The sequence below is a fragment of the Microtus oregoni genome, unplaced genomic scaffold (assembly GCF_018167655.1).
Source record: "Microtus oregoni isolate MIOR12 unplaced genomic scaffold, Mior012 000010F_ref0000083, whole genome shotgun sequence".
Taxonomy (NCBI): domain Eukaryota; kingdom Metazoa; phylum Chordata; class Mammalia; order Rodentia; family Cricetidae; genus Microtus; species Microtus oregoni.
The window spans coordinates 10031645-10055297 of record NW_024543069.1 but is presented as its reverse complement, the minus strand read 5'-3'; the positions used below and the strand labels follow the sequence as shown (position 1 = coordinate 10055297).

Sequence of the window (23653 nt, the reverse complement as noted above, 5' to 3'; positions counted from 1 at the left end):
AGTTGGCCCAGCACACATAAATTCCTGGGTGTGGATATTATTCTTACAGAAGCTAGGAAAGGTGGGATACACCTGAAATCCTAGCACTCAAGAAGGAAAATACAGCAGGATCAGAAGATTAAGGTTATCCTGTGCTGCATAGCAAGTTCAAGTTCAAGGTTTCTCTATATATGAGACCCTACCTCAAATACAAAAAAATAAAATAAAAAATAAATTAAATTAAAAACTCAGAAAGAAGGTGTTTATGAGATGTTATTTTCATGTCATACTTGATTGGGGGAGGGAGAGGGAGATGGGAGGCGGTGGCGGGGAAGAGACAGAAATCTTTAATAAATAAATAAATAAAAATAAAATAAAAATAAAAAAAAAATAAAAATAAAAGATATAATGACCTTTTTTAGGCAGTCATTCCAAAGACCAAGTATTCGTTTGCAAATACCTCTGCATATCATACACGGAGTCATGAAGATTTAGTTTGTATTTAGTCAGGAAAGCCTTATTTATAAAGGGATATGTCATTAGAAGACCTCTTTTCATGAGTGTTCAACATTTATGCATGTTGCATGTTTAGAGGTACTAGCAATTTTCTTTTGAGATTACATTTTAAATAAATTTTTAAGTAGGTGATTTTGGAAGATAGGGTCAGACCTTGAAAAGTTATTAATCACTGTCATTATTCATATATTACTGCTCATTATACTAAAGAGAAAGAATGTCCTTGTCCAAGCTAAGGATGGGTATTTAACTGCATGACCTACCAGGATGACACTAGGGCATCCCAGTGGGACTACGGAGTAGGGAAAACTGAAGTTCATCAAAAGCCTCTTTTTCTGCCTTGCCTTCTGTTTATGATTAAGCTCCTGTGTTATTGCAGAAGGATCACAGGGAAAAAGGATAGATTCTTTCTAACTACTGACTTTATAACGGGATATATTACAAAATGAAATGATCGTTCTAAAAACAGTTCACTTACCTGTAATATGTGGTCCGCGCAGGTTCTTGGCAAGGTAGAATGTAACCTCCTCGGACATGTAGATTTATTTTATCATAAGGAGCTGAAAATGTTTGTTTTTGTCCTCTGACCTTTATATCTTCCCCCTGGTAAGGAGAAGGATGGGAAGGATGGACATGAAGCAATGAGTAATGAAGAATGTAAGAAGACACATTCATGAAGTCAAGGGTTACAGTTTTCTAGTCAAAAACTAACAAAACACAACATGATATTTTTTTAAAAGAGAAATCATTTTTTTAAAAATTGTATCCTTAGGTCCTGGTTACATTTTATCCTCATATTGTTATTTGTTTTTAAGATGTCCTATGCAGAAATGTGCGGATTTTGCAAGGTTACAAAGATGAAAAACTCTATTAATTATAGTGGCCAAATTTTCTAACCAAAAGAGCAACAGATGTTTGTAATATAGTATAAACTTTTGTGTTTACCTGCTAAAACAAAACAATACCTGTGTAAACACTAGAGTACAATAAATGATTGTTCAATAGTATGTTAATTTGCTGTCAGTAATAATTAACAGCATATTACTAACTTTGAATTTTTTTAGTGGAAAATAAACAGAATCAGAGCTTATTATATAATAATTCAAATATATATTTCAGTTTAGTTAACTTCTAAGAATTTTTATAAAACTTACTGTATGGTAATCAAACCACCGAGCATTAGGTACATAGCCGGTCACAGTGGTCTCGTACTAGAATTGAAAAAGAAAGTCATTGAAATCATTTGAAATCAAATCAAATCATTTTATGAATAAATACATGGTCACACTTACAGGTAAAAGGACAGGAGTCACCATAAAAGCTGGACCCCACAGGAACTGCTTGTATATTTCCCAGGTTTCCTTATCATCAAAGAACCTTCACAAAAGAATCGCAAAGTTTTCAATTAAGCCAAGGAACTTATTCTCTTCTGAACCCCATAAAATACTCATTCTAAAGCCAGTTTGCTCTAAAGGCTTTTGTGGATTCAACTAAAATCTATGCTCATATATAGGTAAAACAAAGAACTTCTTTGTTGTTTGAAACACAGTGTGAAATAGTATATACTTCTGAGTAAAACCAAATCATGTCTAAATGTTCCAATAAAAAGGATTGTTAAGGAGTATTTGAACATTAAAAAAAACATGTAACTATGATGTAGGGTTTATATAGGGGAGTTAATACAGGTATTTAAATATTCATTTTGCCTAATAAAGGATCAGTAAAATTGGAAGCAGAAATGACAACAGCCTGCAAAAGTTTGTAAAACTTTTACGATATGGATGTTTATAATTTCTTTCTAAATTTTAAAAGAAGGGTTTTTCATTGATTTTTATTGAGTTCTACATTTTTTCTGCTCCCCCTCCCTGTCTCTCCCCTTCCCAAGAAGGGTATTTATTAAGACAAGCTTTGTAGGTTTACATATGTAATCCCATACATGAAAGCTGAGGCAGGAGGATTGCCATGAGATGAAGACTAGTCTACATGACATAATGAGTTCTAAGTATTCAAAGTAAAATCCTTTTTCCAAAGTGTAAATACACTTAAAAACAAAAGTAACAAAATTAAGAGAGGACCAGTGATTTAAAAAGGCCACTTCAACAGCTAAAGTACTAAGATACAACGTTAGAAGCTAGGAGACATGCTGCTGGGTAGGGAAGACTTAGTCCAAATAATGAAGATTAAAATATCAATGTACTGGACTGGGGGAGATTGCCTATCTTAGAGCTTTTCATATTGTCTGCCATGTCATTATATCATTAAAGATTCTTGCATATATAAGTTGATTTCTAACATTGAAAAAGACATTACAAATTTGGAAATAGACACTAGCAAATGTTCCCATTTCTCTTGCTAATGAAGTCACACAACTAATCCCTCTTTAAATTTTGCTTTTGTTTTCTTTCATTAGCAACCAAGGGCGGTGGTAAAATAACAGTTGGGGTTAACCCCTTGTGGTAGTCCTTATGAGACAAAGACTGAAGCACTCTCAGTAGGGCAAAGGAAATGTTCAGAATCCATAACCATACTATCCCAGCCTTGTGGGTTCATATGCGCAGCTGCCTTGTGTGTGTTTTGCTGTAGTCATCCATAACCTCTGACTCTTGCAGTCTTTCTACCTCTCCTACAGTAATTTCTGAGCTTTGGGGAAGGTGGTACTATATTAGTGTCCCACTTATGGCTGATCACCCCCACGGTTTCTTATTTGCCATATCTTTTAATCTTTTAAACAAAAGTGAAGGCATACAAGTGAAAATTATTATTTGATAAGTTCATTTTGAGTACTAGGTCTTAATTTATATTACCCAGTTGTGAATTTTATTACTTTGTCAATAATAAAATTTGGCAGGCCACCACATTTAACTATTCAGTTAAAATCATTGGAGAACTGAGAAGCAAAATGCCTTATGAATAAGTTAAAGTGGTATTCTGAAAATAAGTATTACTTTTTTATCATTAGGGCATTTTATATGAGAAATGTCTACATTAGAAGGTTTATTAGACTTATTCTATAAATGCTTTCTTAGCTCTAAATATATAGTAAAACAACTACAAAATATTGTACTAGGATAGATAAGAGATTGAAGCAAATGGAAGCTGTTTGTGGAAGAATCAAATAGGTCTTGTACTTACTCATGCATTAGGGGTCTGATGACAGTGCCACCACTAACATGGACTTCATGCATCAGAGTGTAGAAATGGGGCAGCAAGGTGTATCTGATCTCTAGAACCTCCCTTGACATGTTAGCAAAAGTTTCATTCCAGGAAACAGGATCCTGCCTCTAAAAGAAAACATAATGAAACAGCCATGTTTCATTGTTTAAATCTTAACAGTCAAACTGAAGAATAAACGTAACAAATTATTAGCAATATCATGGTGCAAATAAGTTAATAACTCTCAGTGTTTGACACTGCACAGAAATCTGCTCTTAAAATTCATCCTATCTTTTCTTGTTTCTCAGTTTACCAACTTGTTTTTTAAATAATTGATTTTAACTCTTCCCATTTCATTCATCAGTGCAAATGTCTCACACTTTTCAACAATTTAGTTTCTAGCTGACTTTTTTTTTTTGATTGTTGCTCTGTCCTAGTGTGGAATGAATTCTATAGTAGAATATTCCCCTAACTCTTCCAAAATCTTATAGAGCAGCTATAGTATGTGTGTTCCAGATCCAAGCCATGTGCCCTGAGTGGACTACATGTCTTAAATGCATTAAAAAGGTGAACTAAATAATATTTCATAAATATAAATATATTTTAAAAATTCTTTAAAACTTTGACAAGTAAAATATGATTGAATCAAAAACACCAATCTAAGGTTGTGTAGGGGAAAAACAAACACAATAAACCAAACAGACATAAAGTAGTAATTACATACTCTAGTAAATTGAATGTTGTGGTTTCTTGAAAATGGATAAAAGGCTCCAACTTGCATCCAACGAGCACAGAGATGATATTCTGAATCATTGAAAAAACCACAGATATCTGCTCCAACCTAAAAGATAGTTATATTTAATGCATATTTATTATTGTTTCTTAATAGTTATAGACTACAAATGTAAACTGGATAGATCTACTTACATATGGTATCCCAAAAAGATTAAATTCCAGCATGCCTAAAAATTAGAATAAAATATATTATCATTTTATTAATGAAGATGCTCTCTTCAATGTAAGTTCTTATTAAATGAAACATTTTGGTATAATAACAAATTATTCCCTTATAATCATACTTGTTGAACTCAGTTGTATTAATTATATTTTCTAAAATAAGAGAGCATATGCTTTAAGACAACAACACTATAACATAATTTAAACACAAGTAAGCTATAAGCACACCATGGTGAAACAAGACAAAATAGTAGTGTTTTCTTCACTTTCATTTTGAAAAATAAATTGTCTTTCTACTATTATTTAACCATCATCTACCATATAAAACAAATATAATTATTCTTATTAAGTAATATTAAAAATGATGCCTTCAACAAAAGAGAATGCATGTAACTACTCAGCTGTCTGGTAAAGAGTTATTCTAAATATGGTTTTAATGAATCTCTCATTAGCCGATAATATTTAAGTAGAGAATCAAAGCAGTAATTATTTATTTGTGGTTTGAAATGATGTAGTCATTTGCCGTGTATCTACTCTCAGAAAGGCTTTAGTTTGATGAGTTTCCTTCTTGAACATTTCTAGTGATTTATTCTCTAGCAGATGATGTCTACAGATTGCCTTCGTAGCTTTAGAATAGTGTCTCCTCAAGCTCATGTTTTCTTCAACTAAAAAACAGGGTCCAAAATGGATGGTGGGTGATGCTTATCCAAACAAACTAGCTAAGGCTCGTCAGTCATTTGTTTCTCTGATCATTTGGATTCTTTGTTCTGCCTTCCTGACTAGTGACATTTCAATGATGTCCTGTGTTATAAAATTATGTGACTATTTTATTTCTTACAATTTATCTGCAATATTTATCTAGCACAAAGCCAAGCAATGTTTATTGAAAAGTTAAAGAAAACAATGATATGATAGAAGATAATTGATCACATACCAATGAGTGATTTTTCCAAATTATCCCAGTTTGCATAATTGTCTCCAAGCCAGTGTCCCCCCCATCGACCAGCCGTGGGATATGTGGACCGAGAGATGACTATCCCTCTCTGACCAGTGGTCTTCCGTACGGCACTGTAAAAAGACACAAGTTGGATGTTTACATTAGATATTTTCTTTAAATATTTCTTTTGTTGTTTTACAACACAGAGTTTTTCTGTGTGGCCCTGGCTGTCCTGGAATTTGCTTTGTTGGCCAAGCTGACCTTGAACCCAGAGAACTGTCTTCCTAATGTTGGGATTAGAGGCTTGAGTTACCACATTTGGCATAGTTCCACACAAATGACTTCCATGGAAACACAGTATCTACTCTGGTCAGGCTTCCCATCCAGCCCTTCACAGCTGTGTCGACACTCACTATGTAGGAAAATACTCGCAGGCATGACAGATCACTTTCTTTCCTCCTAATAGTTACTAGAGTGAAATACACATATAATGTGAAATTTTCCTTTCTAAACCTTCCAATGCATGTAAGTTACCCATAGATTATATCAATTAAGCAAATTAATCAAGTAGAGAATTTTATTCTACTTAAACTTGTAGCATTTAATAGGAGTGTAGATGCGATAACTCATTGTGGTTCTTCTCAGTTACAACCTGCCACTTTTATTGCACCTATCAGTCTGAAGAATATGTTTGCTAAGGCCTCCCCTGCTTTATAGTAAATGACGAATGGACAGATTTAATAGAAATTTTGTTTTTCAAAAAGAATCATTGTACTTTATTTGTGGAATTTAGCCCAAGTGAAATCTTACCAAGAAAATATATTATACAAATTTGTTTTTAATTAGTCTTCTCTTTCTTTTCTAGCCTTAAAGAGAGTAGCCTTGATGATTTGTGCATATTAAAATATATTCTAGATTAAAGAGTAATGCAACAATATATTGGTTTATATTATCTGCAACTTTTTCACTTTTCTTTTCTCTGTCAGTATTCAATTGTTTTCTCATCGCTCTCTCCCTATATACATAGAAGTTCTACCAACTGAAATAAAAGTTGATGATACTCAAAAACCTTTCTATGAATACAAACTACAAAAGTATTTCAGGATGATGGACAGAGGTGGTTCATGCCTTTAATCATCTCACTCTGGAGACAAAGGCAGGCAGTGAGTTTAGGGTTAGTCTGGTCTTCAGAGTGAGTTCCAGGACAGTCAGGGATACAAAGAGAAACCCAGTCTTGAAAACAAAACAAAACAAACAAACAACAATTCATAAGATATCACTCCACATGCATAACTAGCTTTTAATACTGACTAAGTTCCTTATTAGAATTAAATATCTTTGGGTCGCAGCAAGGAACACTGATTATTATGATCCCGCTTATCTCCAACAATTCATCGTGCTACTTTGTTATTCATGGGATGGTTAGTGTTAGCTACCAACTTGACATAATCTAGAATATTCTGAAGGCCTCTTTGAATGCCAGTGGGAGGTTAACTGATTATGTTAATAATTAGTTTAAATTACAAATTTACTCTATCTTTTTTTATTCATTTGTACATTCAACATTATTCGCCAAATATTATGCTAAGCATATTTTGAACAGCAAAATAAATAAGGCCTAGAACTCTTTGAAATACAATGAAAGAAATAAAAAAAAACATAGGAATATAATGAGGAAAGACAAATTTTGTTTGATTGCTTAACTGACTAATAGAAATGATTTTTTTCTAAGACTTATGAAGGAAGAAGTAATTTACAAAAAACAATTGGAAAAGAAAGAAATTTAGCAAGACTCTTGAAATATGAAACCTTGAAGCTGATATCATCAATATAAAAATGAATAAGAAAACCAGAGAAGAAAATGACAAACATTACTTACTCCAGAGTGGGTTTCATTTGCGACCATCCATAGAGATTGTGCACATCATAATGCAAAACTGACGATCCATCACTAAGAATCTGTTCTGTTTCCATGCACAAGGTGCGGAAATGTAACCCATCAGTTCTTTTCGTCAGTTCTGGGGAAAACCAAGGAAAATAGAATAACACTTTGAAGAACATGAAGAGCAAGGAAACATTCTAATCGGTATAAACTGGATCGCAATCAACTCAGAGTTATTAGTGAAATGATCACCCAAATCTTTAACGTTTTGTTATGGTGAATATGTGAAAAACCTGTTCTTATAAATATTTTGAAACATCATACACTGCTGTGAGCTACCTGATGTGCCCAATAAAACAGGCATTCCTTCCCTCCATTGATAAAATTGCATCCACTTATTTATTTTTGATAAACAAAATATGAGCTTGCAAATAATTGCTGATTTTAATCATGTGTACACTTGGTGTATACAAATTTTAAGTATCTATAGTTATCTGTGCAGTAATAACTGAATCTTATGTTTGCATAAAAATCTAAAATGAGTACATTGTCAATTACATACTTTTTTCTTTTCTTTCTTTTTTCTTTTTTCTTTTTTTTTTTTTTGTATACAACGTTTCTTTGTAGCTTTGGAGCCTGTCCTGAAGCTAGTCCTTGTAGACCAGGTTGATCTTGAACTCACAGAGATCCATCTGCCTCTGCCTCCTGAGTGCTAGGATTAAAGGTGTGCACCACCACTGCTCTGCTCAGTTACATACAAATTTTAAGATTTTTTTTTACTTTTTAGTTATGTGTATATGTGCATATGCACATGAGCAGAAGTGCCCATGAAGGTCCGAAGGCAGCGTTGCATCTTCTGCATCCGGAGTTTCGTAGCCAGTTCTGAGCTGCCCCGGGTGAGCGCTAGGAATTGACTGCAGTTCTCTGGAAGAACAGTAGGCACTCAATCTTTAAGCCACCTCTCCATCCCCGTAATTTCTACTGATTTTTACTCACTTAAATAAAAAATACTGATTCGGTATGTTTTCATTAAAAGAATTCAGTTGAAATACAAATCTCAGGACCCAAACCACTGTTGTCTTCAACAAATTTTGTTTGTTCCTTCCTTTCAGATATCATCTGTCACCACACCACAGGTGAACAGAGAGTATTATTTTCCATTTGCTATTCCTATGAATAATTACTGCAAACAATTTTTAATGAGCAACATGTATCCAATCGTGTAAGATAGAATATTCTGAAGAAACCATAAAAAATTAAATTAAGAATCATGGGTACAGAGAAAACATTTACTTTTCTACTCAAAACATGTGGAATTATGAGATATTATACTTGATGTTGAGCCTACTGCACTGTGAGACTGACTACTGATAATTTATAATTAATTTCCACTTACTGCAACTTAAGATCTACCTGAACAATAAAAAACAGTAATGGTGCCATATTATAAAAAGTATAGTCATCGGATTCTACCTGGGAAATAAGGTGGGTAATTTAGTGTATCATTTCTGCATCGATTAGTGACAGATCCGTTTACAAAACTCGAAGGCTCATTCATATCCTGTAAAACAAAATAAGAGGTTTGAAGCATTTTACTACACATCTATCGAAAACAATAATTTGAAAACCTTGATAGGTAACAAAAGTTTGTACTTCCAGAAGTCAGGAGACTGAAACAGAAGTGTCGTGATCTTGAGGCAGTGGGATACCTGGGGGTGAGGAGTTCCAGAAAATCAGCTTGGAGTGTTGGAGTGCACATAAGCTAATTGGGTTTGAAGAGTGTTTGCTCCACATTTCAAAATTGCAATACATCTCATCAAGCTGCACTGTTTAGTTCAGAATACTTAAAGTGATTTCTATAATCTGCCTAATTTTAAAAAAATATTAAATACTGTATTCCTCACTGTAGACAATGCATGTAAGAGTGAATTGAGCAAAATGCTTCCATGATATAAATTTATATGTCTTAAAACCTTCTTCCCCTCTAACCATTCTTTAAAGAGACATCAGCTGTTTTATTTTTTAAAAGACAAATGTAGCATAAAATCTAGACAATTTCAAGGGGCCTCTCTACACTTGACCTCAGCCCAAAAGCCAGGAAACAAGAAGTCTCTATACTGAGCACATGTATTAGTCTCTGTAATACTGCAAAATGGACACAAACCTGAATACTATATCTGAATTGTCTTAGCAGTACCTATATTATATTTTACTTCTTTAAAAACTAAGACAATTCAGATTTTTATTTGCAAAGCATCAGAGCAAGTGATGACATTCTAGAAACCTAGATAAGCATCATGTACATTCTCATGAATTAAATATTTACTAGTAGAAAAATGGATTTTTTTATACCATCTCAAAACTATAGAGCTAAGTGTTGACAAAAATAAGAAAGTTGTTTGAATGGCATCACGTTTTTTGTAAAAGCTTAATATTTGAGTGTGACATTCTTGCATTAGGTAAAAATAAAATAAGTGATTAATATATGTTTGTAAACAGATTGTTTACTCAAGTTGAGAAACCCAGAAAGTTACTGTCATACATATATATTAAACTGTTAAAGGTGTATTTTTACCATTTTTTTTGTATTATAAAATTCAGCAAAAAAAGAGCGAGCTAACCTGCACAGGAAAATATAATCATTATCAGATAATCAAAACTGCTATAGAATAAATATAAAATAAAATCATAAAAGCTCACTTACAATCCACAAGCCATCAAATCTCATTTGATTATTGTAGAAGTCATAAATTTCTGTTGTCCACCACTCTGATGTGGAGTTCCTGAAGAAGTCTGGAAATGCTACGTGTGCTCTGGAAGCCTAAATAAAAGAAAATTGAGAGGCACACTCAACAACCGAAAAGTGCTCAGAGACAATGCACATATGAACAGAACGTTGTCTTCAGATTCTCTAGTTACACATGTGTAATACTAGGAAAGGAAAAAAAGTTTCCAGAGAAAGAGAAAGCATCTCCCAAACTTATGTGAGTGATAAGAGAACAGCTTGCCAGGTAGTGGCACATAGCCTTAGTCCCAGAACTCAAGAGGCAGAAGCAGGTGGAGCTCTGCGAATTCAAGACCAGGCTGGTCTACGGAGTGAGTTATGGGACAGCCAAAGCTGCACAACACAGTGAAACCCTGTCTTGAAACACACACACATACACACATGCGCACACACGGACACATATATGTACAAGCTCATGCACTTTTTTTTTAGCTATAATGTATACAAAACTTACATTGACAGCGTCATCTTCTGATATACTCTCATTTATTTCAATACCAGGTAAATCTGGCCAAACCTGTCAAAATGTAGAAGTAAATTAATAATTCAAAGTAAGAAGGTATGACTACTATAAAAATTAGGAATATGTTATTAGAGGCATACTCTAACTTTCCTATCCTTGACTTTCCAATCCCTATAGTGATATCATACCCATTTCATTTTAGAATACTTTTAGAATTAAGAGAAAAAATAATGAAAATTAGTCTGTTTCCTTCTTCTGCCTCCCCTTTAGCTACCACAGGTGCAATATGATTAACTTGTGTTTAGAATGCGCTTGAATTCCACCACTTTCATAATTAATATAATTGTAGTGTGATTAATAAAAACCCAGAAACAGATACTGGGGTTCCACCTGAAGACCAAAAAAGCAAAGCAACCAGCCTCTGGCTCTTACCTCTACTTCAGACCAGAAGTTTTGTGCCACAATGATCAGCCATACACATCAGGCCGTGGTGGCACACACCTTTAATTCCAGTAGCCACACTGTTTTGCCATAGAAGCCAGACATTAGTGGTGCATGCCTTTAATCCCAGCACAAAAGAAGAATATTAAATGGGACAGATTTCAGACTCAGTCTGATTCTGAGGATTCCTAGAGGCAGGATTCCCATTTTAGGACTGAGGTATAGAGGTAAGAGCCATTGGCTGACTGCTTTGCTTTTCTGGTCTTCAGGTTGAACCCCAATATCTGACACTGGGTTTTTACTAATACCGCTAGACATAAGTTAGATCCAGTGATAATAATATAAAACAACAACCAGAAATTAGTAATTTAGAAAAAAAAAAGACCCAAAACCCCAAAAATATAAATTGCAGATTATGTCACAATCTCAGGAATTTGTGAAATTTATTCTGTTCTTAAATGTAATTATTGTATAGTTGGGAATGTTTTTCTTGAATATTAAAGAAAAAATGGCCAAAGGCCAGAGACCTAAAAGAGGCCTAAGGTTCCAGGAAATATGTTATTCATAGAATTCCCAGGAAGCTCCTAATCTTTACAATGGGCTATGAAGTCCAGAAGGCTGCAAAAAGAGCCACTCTGACTTAGCTCTCTCTATCCCAACACACAGTTCACACAGAAAAAGTTTCCAGGTGTGGCCAAGTCCTGACTTCCATCCCTCCCCCTGGCAGCTACACAGCCTGTGATTTCTGTAAACCCTTTACGATGTACCCTCTTTGCTGTCCCACTGGTCTGGACATGTCCACAAAACTGCGAAAGTCTCGTTTTGCTGTAAAAGTCACTATGAGTTTTCTTCCCTTCACTTCCCTTTGCTTGCTTAATATTAAGTGGAAACCAAACATGTTGCCGTAATCCACTCCGATCTCAGTGTCACTTCTAGTAAAGTCCTATGATTGAGTTTCCTTCTTCGTTTCTGACCTCAAAGTTCAGTTCTCAAAGAAAAACAATGGCAAATCCCCAAACCACTGCACATATTTTTAACAAAAGTAAAAATGTATAAGCACTTGCCCCAGCAGAGCATGAGCAACCACTCCACTATTGGAAGTCTCATCATAAAACACAAAATATATGTCCAATTTAATAAATTGCAATTGAGTGATGAAAAAAATTGATTTTAGGGTTTGTATGAGTTCCATATTTATGCCTAATAATTCATATTTATATCTGATTGTACACATGATATTTTAGCTATAAAATCTTTTCTGTCACACAAAACATTCTTTCAAAATATTTAAGGAAATAATAGCATTTTCAAAATTATTAAAGTTAAAAATAGTAAGTACCTTTGCCCAACAGATTTCATCTGTGTCAGGCCATTTGACAAACACATCTTTCTGTATTCCTCGGTCAAAGGCAGGGTAATTCGTCTCATTTCCTGAAATCGCTGGGTCCTAAAATCAAAGCATAATAATAAAACAAAATTAAAACAAACTATGTATTGGGCTTACCTATAGCTTGTTGGTGGCTGTTCAGAGACACTGTATCTTTCTTCTGCACTGTCCTAAACTTCTGCCACCATTTGAGGAAATGACCAAACATTAAAACCACAGCTATATTCTAAGAAAGTCTCAAAAAAATCTGTTAGGAACTCAAGCAAGCTTATTGAATGCTTTTTGGTTTCATTATTGCCTGGTTGTTTGGCTTGTCCCATAAATATATTCCCAAACTATCCTTTCCACTGATTATTTTTATTCAACCCAGGGAAAGCCAAATTGTAATGAGAAAACAACAGAACAAATTCAAAAGAACACCTGGAAATTACTTCGGGACAAAAATATCGACTCCTAGTCTTTGAAACTGAAGCCAGTCTTTGACTTGGGTGGTAACTGGAACACTATTTGGCTTTACTACCTGTCACTTGACTTGCATCTCTTTACACATCTACCTTAGTTTAAAGTAGATGGTAAGAGCCTAAGTAAATAAAAGAAAATGTTGATACAAGAAAATCAATAGGTAGGAGAAGTGTTCAAAACTAGATTTTTATTTATTTTTTTAAAATTTGTATTTGCGTGTGTGTGCTTGTACGTGTGTGTGTTTGTGTACGTGTGTGTGTGTGCACCATGTGTGCCCCATATACATGTGATAGAGTATTGGATTCCCTTGGAGCTGAAGTTATAGGTAAAAGTGATCTGCCCAAGACGGTGATGGCATCAAAGCTTGGGTCTTCTTAAAAGAAGCAACTCTCTTAACTACTAAGTCATCTCCAGGCCTGGAAGATGTCCAATGTTATACTCTTTTTTTTCTTTTTGAAAAGCTTTTATACCCTCATATTAGAAGAGAAAATATAAACAAATAATATAATTCATGTAAAAATAAATACTGACCAAGATAATAATGTATTTCATTCCTTCACTTCTTATTTGATCAACAAATGCAGGAAGACCCTCGAATCGTTCACCAATTGTGAAGTCTAGTTGCCTTTCCATGTAATTAATGTCTGTATATTGAACATCCTAAAATAGGAAACAGGGATGATTTGGTAAGAGCACTTTGGAGGTTGTGTCTAGTTTCACCTTTATATAAAGATGCGTGTTAAAGAAGGAAAATAAGAAAACATAGTCAAAAACCAATTTCATCGAGATGATTGGTTTTGTCAATGGTTCAGCAATAATTTAATTGGAGAAGTAAACATTATAAATGAGCAATACTACGATATCAGTTTCCATGTGAAGCAAACACAAAAATATTTTTAAGGCTACGATTTTATGGTAATATGGTCAGTTAAGAACTGAAATTCAATGCGTACTCAAAGAAATACTTTTGTCCTCATGTTAACCATAAAAATTTAAGATTTTATCAGAGACAAAAAGGAAAATTACTTACAATTATATCAGTTATTATGACATTTTCTTTTCAAACACATCAAATTGATTTTTGAAATTACTTAAATAATGCATTGCTTACATTTAAATATTTGGAAATATAGTCAAGCCACCAAATTTGAATTTTATTATGATAATTTCAAATGAGTCTCAACTAATTTTCCAAACATTTTATCTGAATCAAAATTACCCTTAATTATTCCAGTTTGCAAAAAAAACTGTATAATAATAATGGATAAGCCTCAATTTCAAATATCAACTCAAATACACTGTCCCTTTAATGTATGGAATTAATTTTCTGATAATAATGGAGTTATAACTATTAGATTCTAATATAGAATCACTGTCAATCTCATATAGTAAGGTTCATAATGTAAAATGATCACTTACATAGAAACTTCATATCCTACAATATTTATGTGTTACTAGAATACTTTATATTGATAAAAGTAAAATGATTTCTAAGCAGTGTAGAAAGAACATATTCTGTAAAGCCATTTAGCTCTGTGTGCTTCAATTGTATATCTTAAGGCTCAAATCACACAGCTTTAAGGCAAGCTCTTTCAAACTTCTTACAGTAAATGATACTATAGATTACTCAAATATGAAGAGACTATGTATGACTGTACGACCCATAACCCTGGGGAAAAAATGTGAAGTGTTTTGCTTAGAATAGATCAGGATTTTACTAAAGGAGCAAAGTAGATAAAGGTGGACTATTATAACTCCTTACTTAAATATCTGACAAAGATATATAAAAATTCCACATGCAACTATTAAGATGCTACCAAAATATGATCATTGTTTCCAAATTTTTAATTTGTTTCTAAAGAAAATAGTGTCTAAGTATTTCCTTCTGTCTTGAAAGAATCCATTTATTGGTATACGTACATAAGGAATCTGAGCTTCGACCATCCCTTCATACAGTTCCACAACTTGTGAAGTATTTCTGTACCCATAACGACATAATTGAAATCCTAGAGACCAGTATGGTGGCATGACTGGAAAGCCAATTACCTACAAAAACATTATGAGTGATATGAAAGAAGTACTTTACATTTATTTATAAATAAAACTTTATAGTTTTAAAATGCATATACAATCATACTTCATGGTATTGCTGTGTTACAACTTCTGGGGTTGGTCCCAAAAACATGTAAAAATCCAGGATTCCTCCAATTGTGCGGTATGTTACAGAAGGAGTTGGTTGGAATGTAACATCTGAAAATTCAAAATAAGACTTAATTTTTATTTATATGTGAGATAGCTATTTGTTATTGGATAGCATTTACCTTTTTAATATAAGAAATTCAACAAAAATAGCTTTACCCATTCCATTGCTGTTCAGTAACAGAACTCCATGAGCATTACCCTCATCTTCCAAAGCCATGTAATAAGGATGGAATCCATAGGAATTCAGTTTGTACTGAAACATAGAAAAACATAATGTATATTTAGGAAAAATAAAGTATAAACTAAATCAAGGTTGTTCAAATTTACTATGATTGAGTTTGGATGTTAACATATTCCTGATTAGTAGGCTACAGTACTTGAATAAATAAATGTAGTTCTTCATCTAAATATATTACTTCTTTTGTTTAAACTATTATTCCTATAGAGCATGCAAATGAATATGAAAATATGTACATCTCTAGACTATACACCAATAACTGACAACCCTGATGGCACAGTAGTTATGTTTCTTCCAAGAAATTAAATATTTCACTTTATCTGTAAGTCAGCATTTTTCCCAAAATAAAGAATCCTGGAAATACTCAAACTGATGTAAATAATCAACCTGTCAAGAAGAAAAAGTTTATAAAGAAAGATGGAGGTGGGTAGTCCTTGGACTCCCCACAGGGCAGGGAACCCTGATTGCTCTTCGTGCTGACGAGGGAGGGGGATTTGATTGGGGGAGGGGGAGGGAAATGGGAGGCGGTGGCGGGGAGGAGGCAGAAATCTTTAATAAATAAATAAATAAAAAACAAACAAACAAAAAAACAACAACAAAAAAAGAAACAAACTTCCATGTAATTTTTGTTTCCAAACTTGAATTTTAGTAATTTCCTGGAATGTGAAATCAAGATAAAATTATTAATCAAATAATTGTTATATTAACATTGGAGAGTTCTTTGGAAATGATTTTAATATAGCCTTCCTTCAAATAGATGCTGATGCAATTGCAGTACAGTAAAGGTAGCAACTGATGTGCACATCACCACAAAAATGAATGCAACATCAATTAATTTGTTCCTAAATTTCAAGCAGCAATTACAAGTAAAAATGAAGGTGAGCTAGTATTTGAAACATAATTACTTATGATATATTTGGAATTAATTATTATAATTAATATTTATTGTTCAATGAATTAAGTATTAAGAAAATGTGTTTTGTTATCAAATAAATAAATAAATGAATAAATACTGTGAGCAGTTATTTCCAGAATATTGAGTATGTTCTGTTTTATGTGGCTGGTAAGGTAAGAAACTGGTTAGATTTCATACATGCGGAAAGGTATTATTCAGGTTTCTGAGGTTAGGAAAGACATCAGTAGTCTAGTCCACTGCTAGAACTTACATGATACAATATTGATGCACCCAGCAAGATTTACACATTGGGCAATAGCAACAAGGTAGTATATGGAAGTGAGCAGGTGCTGTCCTGATTGGGCTTGAGATCTGCCTACGGGAGACTTTCAAGCCTAGTATTATAAACATGGTCAAAATCCATGGCTAGAAAAGCCATAGACTCCAGCAGAGAACCCAGAGATAGTGCATTTTGAAATGAGCATGATGTAAAATTGCTTTTCCAATTAATCTTTATATCTATATATTTGAGCTGCAACCAATCCTCATCATAGAAACTTATTATTCATGGCGGGTAGCTGTGTTTACCGCACAAATGTATCACTATTCAAGATGGTTATTCTAAGCAACCGTGACTACTCAATCACAAATAGGACATCGATATCTCTAACTCCACTTAGAAGACTCAGATCACATTTAAGAAGACGAGGCACAAAAGCTGCAAGGGTCGGAATGGAGAAGAATTCTGTGACATGCTGTCCTCTCGAAAGAACATGCGTGCTACAGACATGAACTCACAGTGACTGCCCTTGTCTGCAAAGGATCCATCCATGGACCAGGTAGGGGAGCCCAAGTGTGCCCCCCTCAGCTGAGAGGGAGTGGCCATTAATGAGTGCCAGGAAGAGAAAATCACTCTTTACAAAAGGCCACTAGTAGGCTCCCCATGCGCTACTAGATGATGTGCATATCCCGTGGCCATGTGCATATGAATAAACACTAATTGGACTCATCCAGTATCTTTTAAAGATATATAAATTAAAATTAAGTTTTAAAAATTGTTCAACAAGTGTGTCTTCTCAACTCTTTTCAAAAATTTATCATAACAGTTTATAATACAGAAAACCACTGCGCCAGCTCTACAAATCTCTAGCACCTTTCTCATCGTTTCAATCTTGAACTTTTACCCGGTAAAGGAGCGAACCAGATCCTCCTCCCTCTCTTATCTGCCTCATTAGGTAGTCACAGATTGGTACCTACACCAGGAGGTTGATCTCTTGTGAACATCCCCCAAGTATGCCAGTTCAAATCTCGCTTGTATGCTGTGTGTTCCACTTCCCCGAAACCATATAGATATTGGGATGGCAGACGGGTAGATATCTGAATGAACTGGTCATTGAAGGCAAATCCAGGCAGGCGAGAATCCCAGCTGAAAATAAAAAGAAACAAGCCTGTCAATGTAAATGTGTGCAAAATTAATTAACAGTAGTGTTAATTCTATCTTTGTGATCCAAAAAAAGAGTTGTTTCTCATACCCTTATTATATCCAGGTATCAAATAAATTTACACAATTACTGTAATTTATAATTTCTTTTGACTAAGTTAAAGGCTTAATAAGTAAAATATGTTATGTACTATTGTGTGGAATATAACATGATAGTATCCTGATATCTTTTAAAAGAATTCATAGAGAGCTTAAATGCAAATGCTTTTAGATTTGATACAACTGGTAAAAACAGGGTGAAATTTTAAATACATTTATTCACCACAATATTAACACAGATATTTCTCATAGAATTTTCATCAATAAGTGTCAGGCTACAGATTTCATATTCTAAACAGTTTTACATGTTTGCATTTTACATTCTGAATTTTATATTTTACATTAAAGTACATTTACATAACACATTCCTAGTTGTTTCTTTTATCAATATTCATTATGTATTTTAAGGCAAATCTGCTATACATAACTATAATACTGAATCTAGTATTTATTAACCAAAGCAATCATACCTATAGAATAAATAAAATTTTAGAGAGATTTTTATATGGTTCTATGAGAGTGTTATTCAAAAGTGTTAGAATTGGAAAAAATATTTAATATAACTTCAATTGTTACTATATTGCTCTTTTAAACTAAAAATTTCATCCTTTGTATCAAATAATTTAGTCACTTACATAAGCTTTCCACTGCTTCTCCTTCGAACCTGAATGCCAAAAGGCTTTTCCTTGATTTCAACATCATAGAGTCTGTTTTCATAGGAGCTTGTAGGGGTTTCTGGAATGTCAATCGGTACTGGAACTTCATATCTCTTATTATTGGGATCGTAAATCTATGACAAAGAAACAGTGACATCACAGTAGAGTTTGTTCTTGCTGCTAATGGAGTGCATGTTTTCAATAATATGTCCAAAAAAAGCATTTAGAACTGTTGTTTGATTCTGCATATCTGCCTCATGCTAACATTGCATATGCAGGTTCTAATGAAGGCAAATAGAACATTAAATTGCTGAATATTTAATAAAAATAAAGTTTATATGAAACTTACCTTAAACTGTAGCATTTCGTTTTTGTGATATTTTACTTCCAAACGGAGATTTGCGATGGGATTAGATGGAAGCCTTATTCTAGTATTTGCAGGATTCCACTGGAGGTCAGCTGTTATACCCGTTGACAAATACTGAGTTGAAGTTAACAAATATGGGTTGTGGTCGGCAGGAAAGTAGCAGTCAGGTGCCCTGGATGCCAAACCAACCTAAAAGCAATATATGATTAGCATCAGAAAGTGTAAGCACTATGACCTTGAACTTAGAAAATAAATCAGGAAGACCTCACCTGAGCTTAGAAACAATTCACGTAACTCATAAAAGAAAATTTTACCAGTCATTTGAGATGTGTTCTAAATTATATCACACATTTACATAATGACTCCAATGTTAAGCAGTAGAAATAAATGGTCAAATATTTGTCTTTCAATACAAAATAATATAAATTAATTATGCAATTTTATAAAAATTATGACAATTTTTGCTTGTATTTAATTTTACGCTTATCATGCTGTTATTTTCTCTTTCTAAAAATGACTATGTAATACAAAGTTATCGTTTCTTCTCTCCCATTTCTGTCGATACTAATATAGTATTTTCTTTGGCTCATGTTGAAAGTTGCAGGTGGAATCCCTAACAAGATTTAAAACAGGACTCTAAACAAAGATATTTTGTGTCTGTTCTTTGACACAGTAGAAGATACCCAAAAGGAAATTGAAAATTACAGCCGTGAACATTAAATAACTTACCACAATCTTTTCCCACAATCCTCCACAGTTATTAATACATTATCGTTTCTGAATAAGTAAGACATTTCATCATATTTGTCTATTTTTCAGAAATTGTACAAAACACCCGAATCTCCTTAAAATAATTTGACACAAGCTTTTTACATGGAGATGGTCGTTTTTCCCATCTTCCTTGTTTTGGGTATCTTGCAAATATAATGTCAATAGCTCTGATAAACTTTGAAGATAGAACCATATGGAACATTGGACACACTGATTACATTTAAAATGCTGGCAAATCAAGCTCAAGATTCCACTTACAAGAAAAAAAATAATTTTTTTTTCTGTTTTACTTCATCTATTCAGACTTTAGGTGCTTGAAGTATCAGTTCAAAGCAATCCTAAAATATGAGTACTGTGCTTCTCATTAGAAGTGCAATTTCCACAATGGCCACCTGTAGGCAGTTCCAGTCTAGGACTCTATCAGAGCTATTTTCCTAAATTTTATTTCAGCTCTCTTGTTCATAGTCATCATCAGAAATGATTTTTCTGAGCATGCATATTCTAGTATTAGTAATTTATGGAGGGTTGGAGAGATGGATAACCAGTTAAGAGCATTGATGTCTCTTTTGCAATACCTGGGATTGTTTCCCAGTACCATCATGAGGACTGATGACCTTTTGAAATTCTAGTCCCATGCTATCTGACATCCTGCTTTTGCCTTCATATGCACTAAACATATGGGGTATACATACACGTATATGCAAAATGCCCCTCTGTGTAAAATTTAAAAAAGTAAACTGAAAAAAATTCATAAACAGCCTAAATACCTATATGGTAACTATTAATATTCTTTTTAAAGACTTCACATATGCTGAGAAGTGATGAAAATGCATCCTTCAAGAGGTTTAAATGCATGTTGTGACTTGATCAATGTACTTGAACTTCTGTTGGGAATATTAACCTCAATATATCTAAAACAAAAGTTTATCCTCCAAGCCTACTTCTCAACAAAAAGACTTCTCAACCTCTGCAAATACACTTCTTGTTTGCCCAGTGGTTTAAACCAATGACCTGAAGTCAACAGTTTTTTTTTTTTCCACTGCTAAATGAGAAAACAAAAGTTTTTGGCTCTTTGATAAATGTGTGTAAGATTAACCACTGATTAATTCAAATACTATCACACTAAATTAATTCATTGGCTCTCTGACAGTCCTTTCAACATAGCAACAATGATGGTGGTATTAAAAATGAAATGAAGATCTGGCATTTGTAAATCTCAAAAACAACTTCCCTCAGGCTAAGACTCATCAGTTTATAGAAGGTCTACCTGATTGATCTAAATTACTTGTTTGCATGTTTTTCCGGCACAATTTCTTGGTGTCTGGCCTTTTTCTGTTGGTGAAACGTGGCTGGTGACTAGTCACTCAGCTCTATTGTGCCAGCTGATATTTCTTTCTAAAGTATTGCTGCCTGTGAAAGTGCATTTCAACCCCTTTTCATGTTTACAAGTTCTCCGTGTTTGTTCTTATTTATCTTTGAGATTGGAACCGTATTTAAAAAAAGAAAAACAGGACTCAGGATAGATTAATACCACTTGACATGACTCACATTGACTTCAAAATTGTTCCTTCCCTTCAGAATGTTTACAAATAAATAATTGTGGCCGTTTTTCCCTTTTACCTATCCCATGCCTAATTATTTCTAATGCTAAGTATTAAGCATTTTTTTTTTGATTTTCGAGACAGGGTTTCTCCGTAGCTTTTTTTGGTTCCTGTCCTGGAACTGGCTCTTCTAGGCCAGGCTGGCCTCTAACTCACAGAGATCTGCCTGCCTCTGCCTCCCGAGTGCTGGGATAAAAGGCATGCGCCACCACTGCCTGGCTACATTAAGCATTTTTTGTTAAACAGAAAGGAAAGGGAGGATTCGTCTGGAAGCAGAAATTATGACTTATTTCACATAAGTAGAAACCCCTGGAAAGTTGGTTGATGATGTTTCCTAGTTTTAGTACTATAACACAAAAATTTTAATTACCTGTTTTAATGGAGTAAATGCTGCCTGCCCTCAAAACTCAAAAAATACTTGAAAAGGCTGAGAACTGAGTAATAAGCGTAGCAAGTGAGATCCCTCTGTCCTATAGCACAGACTAAACACTAAAACACCTGCTATGCATGGCCATCACTTTTACAGTATCCAAAATAACTGGAGCATTCTGTAGTGTCACATATCCAAGGTTTTAAAGGTGGAAATTTTGTTTTTAAAATACTTGTTACTACTAACAAAATGCCTTGCCAGTTTAGCCAGTCACCTATCAAATTACAATATAAGTTCAACAAGATGCTGTTTGGTAAGGAAGAAGCTTATCATCCATTCTGCCAGAAAATAATGTATCTGTTCACCTTGTCTGTCATCTGCTAAGCTATGTATTTAAAGAATAATGTATCTAAAGTTTGATCGTCTATGAAATGTGCAAATTTCAAATGATTTATAAATGAATGACACATATGTTGTTGAATTTAAAATTTATGTGTAAATTTCCCCCTGATAAGTGATATGAAAACCATGGGTTTGTTCACAAGAAGACAGTTATTACCTCGTTCCATATGCAGCCTCGCTGTTCGCAAACTTCTCGTGTTGGTGTGCCTGCATCTGGATAACAACCGAATCTCTCATTCTCTGAGAAAATATCATTCCAGCTTACTACAAAGTTTTTCCCAAGATTAAAGCTGAGATCTGTGATTGAAAGAACCTGTGGGGGGAAAAATAACATTAATGATTAATTCTTGACCTTGATGAAACGTAAACTTAAAAGGATGCCAAAGTACAGGAAACCCACTAAATTTTCAAAATTTTTTACTACTCTGATAAATTTTTGGAAGAACAGAAAAGTAAAGAGGGGGAGAAAGGCATGTGACTTGAGTAGCCAGAGCTTCCAGATGAGTATTAGAGAAGATAGAAAACATAGCAAACATTTTAAATTGACCAGTTTACCTTATTGGAAGCATCAAACGTGAAGGCTGCATGAACATTCAGTAGCTGCTCAGTTTCTCCTACTCTAACTTCGGTTACAGTGTTGGTCAGCCCAAGGACTTTGATTGTTTTAAATGCGAGGGTCGTGCCATCTTGATATGATGAATGTGTGCAAGTGGCAACCAAATTATTCTGAGGAAAAACAGTACACAAAGTTAGCTGTTAATCCCTTTGATATTGACCAGTTTGATCGACAGAATATGACTGAGTCGTCTGCCATTGCATCCCACCAGTTACCACTGTGCATGTAACTCATTTTTCATGTATGCCACAAAATTTTACTTTTAGAATTAATAATGAAATAGAATATGAGGTCACTGATATATATAATGTCTCATAATCTAGCCCTTATATTGATAAGAGATAATTCAAATTCTTTGAAAGAATAAAGAAATTTAACCTTTGTGTAAAACCTCCTCAGTAATTATTTTAGAAATTTAAATGTGCAAATATTTTTCATTCTTATTGCCAAGTCCACATGAATTATCACTTTGACTGACATTTCAAGACATATGATATGGAAATTATTTTCCAACTTGTGCACATATTTTATGTTTATTGCCAAATGAACATTAATTATCACTGATTGACATATTAAGTATTAAGACATATTGGATACATAGAAACTATTTTCAAAGCGATGTTAAAATAGGATTTAAGAAGTACAAATGAGCCGGGCGGTGGTGGTGCACGCCTTTAATCCCAGCACTCGGGAGGCAGAGGCAGGCGGATCTCTGTGAGTTCGAGACCAGCCTGGTCTACAAGAGCTAGTTCCAGGACAGGCTCCAAAACCACAGAGAAACCCTGTCTTGAAAAATCCAAAAAACCAAACCAAAACAAAGAAGTACAAATGATACAATGCACAGTTTCATTATAATTTAGTCTAATACAGTTAATAAAAAGGTTTTCTTTGTTATTTATAAAGTCATAAAAATATTAGAAAAATAGGTTTTCTTTGTTCATAATGTAATAATTTAAATTTAACAATTCATTCAACTATTTATTTTTTCTGAATTTTATTGAAAACTGGAGAGAAACTTAAGCACTTCCAAGAA

At 33.8% G+C, this 23653-nt stretch overlaps 1 protein-coding gene across 1 annotated transcript in view; it reads right to left on the bottom strand.

Annotated features, from left to right (window-relative positions):
• Positions 1-23653, bottom strand: part of Si (sucrase-isomaltase) — a 66067-nt gene that overhangs the window by 5817 nt on the left and 36597 nt on the right. The window contains exons 24-44 of the mRNA XM_041659225.1: positions 22560-22730; positions 22162-22317; positions 18843-19049; positions 18473-18627; positions 17555-17723; positions 15321-15417; positions 15100-15212; positions 14883-15008; positions 13494-13622; positions 12453-12560; positions 10664-10726; positions 10129-10245; positions 8898-8985; positions 7422-7560; positions 5540-5673; positions 4576-4610; positions 4373-4489; positions 3628-3776; positions 1782-1872; positions 1650-1700; positions 974-1098 (exon numbers count right to left, since the gene is read on the bottom strand). Coding sequence (XP_041515159.1) covers positions 974-1098; positions 1650-1700; positions 1782-1872; positions 3628-3776; positions 4373-4489; positions 4576-4610; positions 5540-5673; positions 7422-7560; positions 8898-8985; positions 10129-10245; positions 10664-10726; positions 12453-12560; positions 13494-13622; positions 14883-15008; positions 15100-15212; positions 15321-15417; positions 17555-17723; positions 18473-18627; positions 18843-19049; positions 22162-22317; positions 22560-22730 — 2540 coding nt within the window. The remainder of the gene's footprint in view (positions 1-973; positions 1099-1649; positions 1701-1781; positions 1873-3627; positions 3777-4372; positions 4490-4575; positions 4611-5539; positions 5674-7421; positions 7561-8897; positions 8986-10128; positions 10246-10663; positions 10727-12452; positions 12561-13493; positions 13623-14882; positions 15009-15099; positions 15213-15320; positions 15418-17554; positions 17724-18472; positions 18628-18842; positions 19050-22161; positions 22318-22559; positions 22731-23653) is intronic.